This window comes from Coregonus lavaretus, assembly GCF_964263955.1.
Source record: "Coregonus lavaretus genome assembly, chromosome: 16".
In the NCBI taxonomy this organism is placed as follows: Eukaryota; Metazoa; Chordata; class Actinopteri; order Salmoniformes; family Salmonidae; genus Coregonus; species Coregonus lavaretus.
This window is the reverse complement of record NC_140003.1, coordinates 28,910,842-28,923,052: the sequence shown is the minus strand read 5'-3', so window position 1 is coordinate 28,923,052 and position 12,211 is coordinate 28,910,842. Positions and strand designations below refer to the sequence as shown.

The window sequence follows — 12,211 nt, the reverse complement described above, 5'->3', positions numbered from 1 at the left end:
TTTTATTACTTACTGGAGTGGATGTTATTGTACATTACATTACATCATTTGTTTGAAAGCTAATGACTGCTTGTGCCTCAGAGTCCTTAGGGTCTTGTAACAAATGAAATGTAGTGACACCTCACTATGGGTGACTCCTCACTCGTATAAAAGTTAATTGGTTTAGTGTAGCCCTTTCCTGCAGTAAATGACCAAAAGCCTATCTGGCCCACTGCTATTACAACACACTCTATCTGGCCCACTGCTATTACAACACACTCTATCTGGCCTACTGCTATTACAACACACTCTATCTGGCCCACTGCTATTACAACACACTCTATCTGGCCTACTGCTATTACAACACACTCTATCTGGGCCACTACTATTACAACACACTATCTGGCCCACTGCTATTACAACACACTCTATCTGACCCACTGCTATTACAACACACTCTATCTGGCCCACTACTATTATAACACACACTCTCCTGCAGTAAATTACCTTGGCCTCATGGGTGGAATGTTATTAATATTTTTCATAATTTCATAATAGACTGTTTCAAAAAACCAGACAGAAATCCAGTTTTGTTATATTTCAGTCTTCTGTGATGTATATAAAGTGTAATATTGGGATGCAAACCCAAAATTGAATACATTTCAACTTTATATCTGACATGTTACAGGTGTAATCTTTTTTAAGCCCATAACCATGTGTGTGAGGTGTATACTTTTGTTTCAAAGTAGATTTAAGACTACCAAGAATCACTCTGTGTGACCCTGATTTAGCCAACTGCAGTAAAAGGTTAAGACCCTATATTACTTTTGTCATGCCTATAGTATGGTTGGACCCCAAGCATATTTTATCTATTAGAAACATACTGTACAGTTGCTTGTCATTCATTGCAGATCCGAATCAATAATCACTTTTCTCCCTCCCCCCCCCTCTCTCTCTCTCTCTCTCTCTCTCTCTCTCTCTCTCTCTCTCTCTCTCTCTCTCTCTCTCTCTCTCTCTCTCTCTCTCTCTCTCTCTCCACTTGCTGGACAGGGTAATTTCAATGTTTTCTAAAAATATCAAGAAAGCTGTAACTTGGGATTTATTTGGATCCTCAAACAAGCCAAAAAGGATATGTTTTGCACTTAAAAATGGGAGAATGGAAAAAGCATGGTAAAACAATCCATAATGGCATCCAAATATAGCCCTTTATTCCATGCACCACAGCCAACACCAATATTGGGCTGGCTCAGGCCCAATGCTGACCAGTGACTGAGATTCTACTTGGTTCTGGGTTGCTAACATCAGTAATAATAATAACAATAATAATAATTATAATGACAATAATATTAAGAAATGCAAAAGAATAATATATGCAATTTAGCAGACACTTTTATCCAAAGTGACTTACAGTCATGCATGCATTCATTCACCAGGCTCTGACTGGTAGGGTGCCCTATTTACAGCTACTCCAGTTGTTTGTTAGTTTGTCTTCTTCTGTTCATAAGATTCATTCTAAACTCTCAGATGAAACACATCTGAGGTAAGGCGAACCTTCAAGGTAAACCCTTTACAGTCATCATACTGTTTGTATCGTATTTTCAACATTACTTTGACTTCAACCACTTCACCCTCTTTATGTTGTCTCTCCAAGCTGTATTGTATTTCACCTCTGTCACAGTGAACTAGATAAGAGCAGAACATTGTTATAATAGCACAAATGTGTCTTCGACATATTACCGCTTAAATAGTGAACATTTATGGAGAGTTTTCACTGCTTTCAGAACCTATCATGTTTAGCTTTTTAAGTTTAGAAGAGTTGCGTAAGTCATTGTGGTGCCAGTACATATTTTCCACTCTTTGATGTCAAGCGCTGAAGTTAGTTTTTTAGTTCCCTCCCGGACAACAGGCAGTTGTGCTGAAAGGCCCAAAGACCCAAAGCAACCTAACCCAATGCCATTTCAAAGGAACAATAGTCTCTCATGACAGACTGTTAACATATAAAATCAAATAGCTAGCTAGCTAGGGCATGCAATGTTTGATTCTGGGTTCCAAAAATATGTGAACACTTGTTGCATCTTGTTAAGTTTTGTCACGTGAGATCGTGTCAGGTCAGGTAAAGCCTGGCTATAGCCTGGAATATTTTCTGTCTGTTACAGCTTGATATAACCTGCAAAATTGTGTCAGTTGGAGCGACTATTAGGCCTAGTAGAGTAGTACAGTATCTCTTTAACATATGCCTTCTTTCTTTTGAAACAGCTTTCCTCTTCCCCTGCTTTCATCAAGTGTTTCCTCATGCTGAAGACATGATTAGATTCAAGCTGACAGGAAAATGGCTTGTTATACGTTGATAATATGTTGTTGATTGCGAATATTCCCAAATTATGCTATTTTCTGAGAAATAAAGTTATGGACAGACGATGGGGGATTGAAACTGTAGCTGAAACTTAGGCTTACTACACTAAAGTCTCCATTGAGAATTTGTTTTAAAGCTCACCCACTCATTAGAACACCTCGTTATGTATGGAAAATATAGTTGATTTACTGACTGATATATTGTAGACAAAATAGATGTTGTTTACGGCCCTGTTGTTTACAATTTGTAGTGTAAAGCTGATTCTCCTGAATTACGTAAATTGTTTGGCAAACTCATTTTGGTTTGGCAAGCTCATTTTGAATACAGTCCAAATAACATAATCAATCGGTATTTGAGTGACATAGATGAGTTGGAACTACAGTGCATTTGTCAATGAGGGTATTTTCCTGAAATTGAGACTTCTTGTTGGACTGTTGCTTGCTTTTACCCCAAAACCCACATTTCTGTGTGTGTGTGTGTGTGTGTGCATGTGTGCTTTTGCGTGTGTGTGTGCATGTGCCTGTGTGTGTGTGTGTGCATATGTGTGTGTGTGTGTGTGTGAGTGTTGTCTTCCATCAGGATGATAGTGTTTGAGTGTTTGTTTCCACCTCCAGGAGAATTTGGCCCTTTCAGACCCAAATGGCACCCTATTCCCTATATAGTGCACTACGTTTGACCAGGGACCATAGGGCTCTGATCAAAAGTAGGGCACTATGTAGGGAATAGGGTGCCATTTGGGACACATCCCCAGTGTTGGTGATGTTTATCATCAGTTTCCTCCAGCTGGGCTGGGGTGAGAAAGCATGCCTCAGCTTCACATAAGTTAAACAACCATATCTTCTGTTGATTAAAGCACCGCAGGGCCTCCCGCCGCTTTGTGGTCCCCCCCTACACACGCACACACATACGGACACACTCCCAACGCCCTTACCAGAATTGAGGCGCTCTACTCTACGCTACTTTACTCTACTCTGCTCTACTCGACTCTACTCTATGCTACTTTACTCTACTCTGCTCTGCTTTGCTCTACTCTACGCTACTCTACGCTACGCTACGCTACGCTACTCAACTCTACTTTACTCTACTCTACTCTACTCTACGCTACTCTACTCTATGCTACTCTACTCTACTCTGCTCTACTCTACGCTACTTTACTCTACTCTGCTCTACTCGACTCTACTCTATGCTACTTTACTCTACTCTGCTCTGCTTTGCTCTACTCTACTCTACGCTACGCTACGCTACGCTACTCAACTCTACTTTACTCTACTCTGCTCTACTCTACGCTACTCTACTCTATGCTACTCTACTCTACTCTGCTCTACTCTACGCTACTTTACTCTGCTCTACTCTACGCTACTCTACTCTACGCTACTTTACTCTGCTCTGCTCTACTCTACGCTACTTTACTCTACTCTGCTCTACTCTACTCTACGCTACGCTACTCTACTCTCCGCTACTCTACGCTACTTTACTTTACTCTACTCTACTCTACACTACTCTACACTACGCTAATCTACTCTCCGCTACTCTACGCTACTTTACTTTACTCTACTCTACTCTACACTACTCTACACTACGCTAATCTACTCTACGCTACTCTACGCTACTTTACTCTACTCTACTCTACTCTTCTTTACTTTACTTTACTATACTCTGCTCTGCTCTGCTCTGCTCTGCATTGCATCATCCACACATCATCCTGGCAAAATAAAATACAGATTGTGATTTAATGACCATGTCTTGATGTTCAGCCAGCCCCTCGGACCAGCCTCTATCCATCTTCATTCATTTCTGTACAGAACATTTGCTTAACAACTTGTTGAAAAAAATCTTGAAGTTGAGGCAGCAGACTCCAAAATGTTCAGTATGTGATGAAGTTGGGTGATAAGGGGGTCTGCTGCAGGGTTCTAAATCTCTCCTGTCGATGGAACTGTTCTATTGCTCACACACATAAAACACACACACACACACACAGGAGTCCAGAGGTACCTGTTTGGGGGTTGTTTGGGTACTTCGGTGGGTTGTTTTGAGTACCTGTTTGTGATTGTTTGTGGTTGTTTGTGGTTGTTTTGGGTTGTTTTGGGTACTTTGGGGTTATTTTGGGTACTTTGGGGCTCTTTTGGGAAAGAGAGAGCAGAGAGAAGGAGAGAGAGAGAGCAGAGAGAAGGAGAGAGAGAGAGCAGAGAGACGGAGAGAGAGAGAGAGAGAGAGAGAGAGAGGGAGAAGGAGAGAGAGAGGGCAGGACCAGGGACTAGGGGGACTAGCAGTCTCAGAGCAGCACAGTGCAACGTGAGGAGAGGAGCAGCTGGGGACAGCCCAGCCTCACACAGAGCTCCCTGCTCCGATCCCCAACCCAGCCCAGTCTGGACTCACACTTTAAATGGAAGAGTATGTCACGATCAAGAGGAAGCTTCTCCACAGACCCATCTTCAGGTAAGATAGAAAGAGCAACCATCTGTCCCCAGGTAACTGCTACTAATAGGTCTCTCTACCTACTGTACCTGCCTCTCTCCTGCCTCTCTTTCCTGTGCTGCTCCTGCTCTTGTTGAGGGTGAAGGATCATATTAAACTACTAGTGTGGTCTCTCTATCTACCTGCCTCTCTCTCTCTCCTGCCTCCTCTCTGTCCTGCTCTTGCTCCTACTCCTGCTCCTGTGGAGTGTGAAGGATCATATTAAAGGCTGTTTCACCTGCCTACTGTTCCTGCCTGATGATCCGGACTGTGTCCGTTCCGTTGGCATAACTACACTAGCTATGTTGTTGCAGTAATCATAGTCCTATCTCATGGCTTGATTATAATTCCCAGAGCTCTCTCTTGCTGTTATTGCACACCCTCCAATATCTGTGTGTGTGTGTGTGTGTGTGTGTGTGTAGGCTGTGTGTGTGTGTGTGTGTGTGTGTGTGTGTGTGTGTGTGTGTGTGTGTGTGTGTGTGTGTGTGTGTGTGTGTTCTAAGGAGTAGGAAGTGGAGTGTACTAACTACTCCTGTCTGTCTCTGTTGTGGTTCTACGGTCATTAGAATCAGAACATTGTGGGATGGTTCATTGACCCTGACGGTTATTAGACGCAGGTTGCTAATAGCTTCTTAGCATGTAAACAGGAGGGAGGGAGGGAAGGAGGGAGGGAAGGAGGGAGGGAGGGCTGGTAAAGAAATGAAGCTGTGTAACAGGTCCCTCTCTCTGCTCTCACAGAGTTAGTTTGGGCACATCAATATTTAGCAGCTACTTAGCTTCATGAACTGCTGTTTTAAAGATGTTTTAAAGCACTTGTTTCTCAGGGGTAGGAAGTGTTCTCACATTGTTCCGAATTAATTTGCGCTGAGTCTGACATACTCTGACAAAATTAAGGCACGTGTTTCTCAGGACTATGAGGTGAGGCATTCTCACATTGTTCAGGATGGATGCCTCTGCTCTGACAGAGTCAGGACTGGGTTTGGAAAAAGCTGTCATTTCCCAAGTCACCTCTATGAATAGACTGCATCATGGATATGGATATAGACTGTAATCTGAGTGGTTGTGGTGAGTGTGGTGAAAGGAGTCAGGCGCAGGATGGTAATCACCGAATACAGAGTTTATTCCTTCGTTGACACACAAATGCGCTCCAATAGCGATCAACGAAACAGGCACAGGGGAAACAAACATCCTTGGCAATTACACTGTAACGGAATCCAATAATACATAGGCACAGGGGGAAAATCTACCCTGGCAACACAATGTTATGAGTAGCTCCACCGAGCTACATACAGTGGGGGGGAAAAGTATTTAGTCAGCCACCAATTGTGCAAGTTCTCCCACTTAAAAAGATGAGAGAGGCCTGTAATTTTCATCATAGGTACACGTCAACTATGACAGACAAATTGAGGAAAAAAAATCCAGAAAATCACATTGTAGGATTTTTTATGAATTTATTTGCAAATTATGGTGGAAAATAAGTATTTGGTCACCTACAAACAAGCAAGATTTCTGGCTCTCACAGACCTGTAACTTCTTCTTTAAGAGGCTCCTATGTCCTCCACTCGTTACCTGTATTAATGGCACCTGTTTGAACTTGTTATCAGTCTAAAAGACACCTGTCCACAACCTCAAACAGTCACACTCCAAACTCCACTATGGCCAAGACCAAAGAGCTGTCAAAGGACACCAGAAACAAAATTGTAGACCTGCACCAGGCTGGGAAGACTGAATCTGCAATAGGTAAGCAGCTTGGTTTGAAGAAATCAACTGTGGGAGCAATTATTAGGAAATGGAAGACATACAAGACCACTGATAATCTCCCTCGATCTGGGGCTCCACGCAAGATCTCACCCCGTGGGGTCAAAATGATCACAAGAACGGTGAGCAAAAATCCCAGAACCACACGGGGGGACCTAGTGAATGACCTGCAGAGAGCTGGGACCAAAGTAACAAAGCCTACCATCAGTAACACACTACGCCGCCAGGGACTCAAATCCTGCAGTGCCAGACGTGTCCCCCTGCTTAAGCCAGTACATGTCCAGGCCCGTCTGAAGTTTGCTAGAGTGCATTTGGATGGTCCGGAAGAGGATTGGGAGAATGTCATATGGTCAGATGAAACCAAAACTTTTTGGTAAAAACTCAACTCGTCGTGTTTGGAGGACAAAGAATGATGAGTTGCATCCAAAGAACACCATACCTACTGTGAAGCATGGGGGTGGAAACATCATGCTTTGGGGCTGTTTTTCTGCATCAGCAAGGGCATTGAAGATGAAACGTGGCTGGGTCTTTCAGCATGACAATGATCCCAAACACCGCCCGGGCAACGAAGGAGTGGCTTCGTAAGAAGCATTTCAAGGTCCTGGAGTGGCCTAGCCAGTCTCCAGATCTCAACCCCATAGAAAATCTTTGGAGGGAGTTGAAAGTCCATGTTGCCCAGCGACAGCCCCAAAACATCACTGCTCTAGAGGAGATCTGCATGGAGGAATGGGCCAAAATACCAGCAACAGTGTGTGAAAACCTTGTGAAGACTTACAGAAAACGTTTGACTTGTGTCATTGCCAACAAAGGGTATATAACAAAGTATTGAGAAACTTTTGTTATTGACCAAATACTTATTTTCCACCATAATTTGCAAATAAATTCATTAAAAATCCTACAATGTGATTTTCTGGATTTTTTTCCCTCATTTTGTCTGTCATAGTTGATGTGTACCTATGATGAAAATTACAGGCCTCTCTCATCTTTTTAAGTGGGAGAACTTGCACAATTGGTGGCTGACTAAATACTTTTTTCCCCCACTGTACTCTCACAATTAACAATCACCCACAAGGACAAGGGGGCAGAGGGAACACTTATACACTGACTAATTAGGGGATTAGAACCAGGTGTGTGTGATTGACAAGACAATTTATATGATGATTGGGGCGATCTGTCGAGACCAGCTGGCCAACCGGATCCAGCCACCTACACCCCAGCACCCGGAGGGATCCAGATATCCCAACCACGGGTGTTTGATGGGACGACGGCGCTGTGCCAGGGATTCCTCCTCCAATTGGAGCTTTACTTTGCCAGCATCAGGGCCTCTGTGGGAAAGCCCTGGAGTGGGCCAACGCGGTGTGGAACGAGGGAGGAGCCGCGTTGTAGGACTACAGGGAGTTCGCTCGCCTCTTTCGGGCGGTCTTCGATCACCCGCCCGAGGGTAGAGAGGCGGGTGAGCAACTGGTCCATCTGAGGCAGGAGACGAGGAGGACTTCGCGTTGGAGTTTTGGACGCTGGCAGCGGGGTCCGGGTGGAACGAGCGGGCCCTGATCGACCATTTCCGGTGCCATCTGCGGGAGGATGTCCGACGGGAGCTAGCCTGCCAAGACACCATGTTGTCCTTCAACAATCTGGTGGACATGGCCATTCGTTTGGACAACCTGCTGGCAGCCAGAGGACGTCCTGGTAGGGGTCTGCTCGTTTCCACTCCGTACGACTCGGATCCCGAGCCGATGGAGCTGGGTGGAGCCGCCGGCCGAGAGAGCGGAGGAGGACAGCTAAAGTGCCACCCTGGTGGCACAAAGGGACAATACACCACACGTCGTAGTCAACGTACTTTTGGGCCGGGAGGCGGCAGGCAGGGCACTCAAGCATGACCCCAGGTATCGAACACCCACACTTGTTCAGAGCCCTCTGCTGCGCACTGTACCCTACCTATTCACTTTCCTGATCTCATGGTAGTTCCCCAGTGTAAGGCGCTAGTCGATTCAAGCGCAGCTGGGAACTTTCTGGACAGGGCATTCGCATGCCGTCAAGGCATAACATTGGTTCCCCTATCCATTCCACTCCCCATCAGAGCACTCGATAGTCGACCAATAGGGTCCGGATTTGTTACGGAAGTCACGATACCAGTCACCATGATCACCCAGGAGACTCATTTTGAGCAGGTTCTTTTTTCGATTATTGAATCTCCTGCTTTCCCTGTGGTATTAGGTATCCCTTGGCTAGCACTCCACAACCCCACCTTCTCATGGTGGCAGAGGGCTCTCACGGGGTGGTCGCGAGAGTGTCAGGGTAGGTGTCTACATGTTTCCGTTGGTACAACCACGGTGGAAAGTCCAGACAGTACCTCCAACATGCGCATCCCCCCTGAATACCTCCACTTCACCCGCCTCCTCGAGACCACTGAACAGCTAGACGATAAGATTTAGTTATCCTCTCCCCCTCATTCCTTCGGTGATTGAATCAATGCATGGGGCGCACTTCTTCACCAAATTAGATCTCAGGAGTGCGTACAACCTGGTGCGTATCCGAGAGGGAGATGAGTGGAAGACAGCATTCAGAACAACCACGGGGCATTATGAATACCTGGTGATGCCCTATGGTTTGATGAATGCTCCCTCAGTTTTCCAGTCCTTTGTGAACAAGGTGTTTTGGGACATGCTTGGTCGCGGTGTAGTGGTCTACATCGATGACATCCTGGTGTATTCCGCTATGCGCGCCGAGCATGTGTTCCTGGTTCGCAAGGTGCTGGCCCGACTGTTGGAAAATTACCTTTATGCTAAGGCAGAGAAGTGTATGTTTTTCCAGCATTCCGTCTCCTTCCTTGGATACCGCATTTCCACCTCAGGTGTGGAGATGGAGGGAGATCGCATTTCAGCCGTGCGTAATTGGCCGACTCCAACCACGGTTAAGGAGGTGCAGCGCTTCCTTGGCTTTGCCAACTACTATCGGAGGTTTATCCGGAGCTTTGGCAAGGTCGCAGCTCCCATTACCTCCCTGTTGAATGGTGGGCCGTCCCGGCTCCGCTGGTCTGCTGAGGCTCACCTTTTCACCTCAGCCCTAGTACTGGCCCACCCTGATTCATCACTACCGTTCGTAGTGGAGGTGGATGCGTCCGAGGTTGGGATAGGAGCTGTCCTGTCTCAACGCTCGGGTACGCCACCCAAGCTCCGCCCCTGTGCCTTCTTCTCTAAGAACCTCAGCCCGGCGGAGCAGAACTACGACGTTGGTGATCGGGAGCTGTTGGCTGTTGTCCGAGCCTTGACCGTGTGGAGGCATTGGCTCGAAGGGGCGAAACACCCTTTCCTCGTCTGGACGGACCACCGTAACCTGGAGTACATCCGGGCAGCAAGGAGGCTGAATCCTTGCCAGGCCAGGTGGGCCCTATTCTTCACCCGTTTTGATTTTACACTATCATACATTCCGGGTACGAAGAACGTGAAGGCAGACGCACTGTCCCGGCTGTATGACACAGAGGAGAGGCCCAGAGACAACACCCCCATACTCCCGGCCTCCAACATTGTGGCGCCAGTAGTATGGGTGATGGGCGCGGATATAGAGCAGGCATTACACACAGATCCATCTCCACCGCAGTGTCCAGCTGGGCTGCGGTACGTGCCTGCTCTTATCCGTGATCATCTGATCTTCTGGGCACACACGTCACCCTCCTCTGGTCACCCAGGTATCGGCCGTACAGTGCGCTGCTTGAGCGGAAAGTACTGGTGGCCTACCTTGTCTAAGGACGTGAGGGTGTACATCTCCTCCTGCTCGGTGTGCGCCCAGAGTAAGGCACCTAGGCACCTCCCAAAGGGTAAGCTACAACCATTACCAGTTCCACAACGACCATGGTCTCATCTTAGTATTGATTTTCTGACTGATATTCCCCTCTCCCAAGGTAACACCACTATCCTGGTCGTTGTGGACAGTTTTTCCAAGTCCTGCCGCCTCCTTCCTCTGCCCGGTCTCCCCACGGCCCTGCAGACTGCGGAGGCCCTTTTTACTCACGTCTTTCGGCACTACGGGGTGCCAGAGGATATCGTGTCCGACCGAGGTCCCCAGTTCATGTCCAAGGTTTGGAAGGTGTTCATGGAACATCTGGGGGTCTCGTCAGCCTGAGCTCTGGGTTCCACCCCGAGTCAAATGGGCAGGTGGAACGAGTAAATCAGGATGTGGGTAGGTTCCTGCGGTCCTACTGCCAGGACCGGCCGGGGGAGTGGTCGGTGTTCTTGCCATGGGCAGAATATACCCAGAACTCTCTCCGCCACTCCTCTACTAACCTAACATCATTCCAATGTGTTTTAGGTTACCAACCGGTTCTGGCACCGTGGCACCAGAGCCAGACCGAGGCTCCTGCGGTGGATGACGGGTTTCGGTGCGCGGAGGAGACGTGGGACACTGCCCACGTTCACCTCCAGCGCGTCGTCAGAAGGCCAACACTGACCGTCACCGCAGTGAAGCCCCGGTTTTCGTACCGGGGGATCGGGTCTGTCTCTCGAACCGGAATCTGCCCCTCCTCCTGCCCTGCCGGAAGCTGAGCCCGCGGTTTGTGGGGCCGTTCAAAGTCCTGAGGATAATCAACGAGGTTACGTATAGGTTGTTACTTCCCCCTGATTACCGTATTAACCCCTCATTTCATGTGTCTCTCCTCAGGCCGGTGGTGGTTGGTCCGCTCCAGGAGTCTGAGGTGCGGGAGGTTCCTCCACCTCCTCTGGACATCGAGGGGGCCCCGGCGTACTCCGTCCGGGCCATTTTGGATTCGAGGCGTCGGGTGTGGGGCCTTCAGTACCTCGTGGAGTGGGAGGGGTACAGTCCAGATGAACAGTGCTGGGTCCCGGTGAGGGATATCCTAGATCCCTCCCTGTTGTGGGATTTCCAACGTCGCCATCTGGCTCGCCCTGCTCCGCGTCCTCCTGGCCGTCCCCGAGGCCGGGGTTGGTGCGCTGCTGGAGCTGCGCGTCGTGGGGGGGGGGGGGGGTACTGTCACAACTTCGGCCGAGGCTGCCTCCCCTCCTTGTTCGGGCAAGCTTCGGCGTTCGTCGTCACCGGAGTACTAACCACTGCTGCCCCAATCATCATCACAATTGTCTTGTCTCATTATCACACACACCTGGTTCTAATTCCCTAATTAGTCTGTGTATAAGTGTTCCCTCTGCCCCCTTGTCCTTGTGGGTGATTGTTTATTGTGAAGGTTAGTGAAGCTCGGTGGAGCTCGTGTATTTTGTTAGATGGGATTATTTTCCCGTGTGCCTTATATTTTCCAGTGCACCTGTTTTGTGCCCTGGAGTGTGTTTGACGCAGTTCTGCGTAAACCTGTATTTTGTGGATTAAAGGCTGTTCTTCTGTGATTTACCCTCCTGCCTGACTCCTTCAACACCACCACATCAAAACTGAGCCCATACTGAACTAGTGACCCCATGAGATGGAGGGACTATTTTCCTTTATCTGTGTTGTGGAGTTCTGTGGGGTCTTGTGGGGTCCTTTGGGGTGCTGTGGGGTCTTGTGGAGTCCTGGGGGGGCCTGTGGAGTCTTGTGGGGCCCTATGGGGTCTTATGGGGTCATGTGGTGTCGTGTGGAGTATTGTGGGGTCCTGTGGGGTCTTATGGGGTCCTGTGGGGTCTTGTGGGGGTGTCATGTTCCTTAGTCAACCCAAGGTGCCCTAGACCT

The 12,211-nt window shown here is 47.9% G+C and overlaps 1 protein-coding gene across 2 annotated transcripts in view; it reads left to right on the top strand.

The window, feature by feature from the left end:
- LOC311144143 (dual specificity calcium/calmodulin-dependent 3',5'-cyclic nucleotide phosphodiesterase 1A-like) overlaps window positions 1-12,211 on the top strand; it is a 59,313-nt gene that overhangs the window by 15,851 nt on the left and 31,251 nt on the right. The window contains exon 1 of one of the 2 annotated variants that reach the window (XM_084180136.1): window positions 4,525-4,768. The exons of the other annotated variant lie outside the window; for it this stretch is intronic. Coding sequence (XP_084036262.1) covers window positions 4,716-4,768 — 53 coding nt within the window. The 5' untranslated portion in view covers window positions 4,525-4,715. Of the gene's footprint in view, window positions 1-4,524; window positions 4,769-12,211 lie in introns of those variants that run through there. 2 annotated transcript variants of the gene reach the window in all.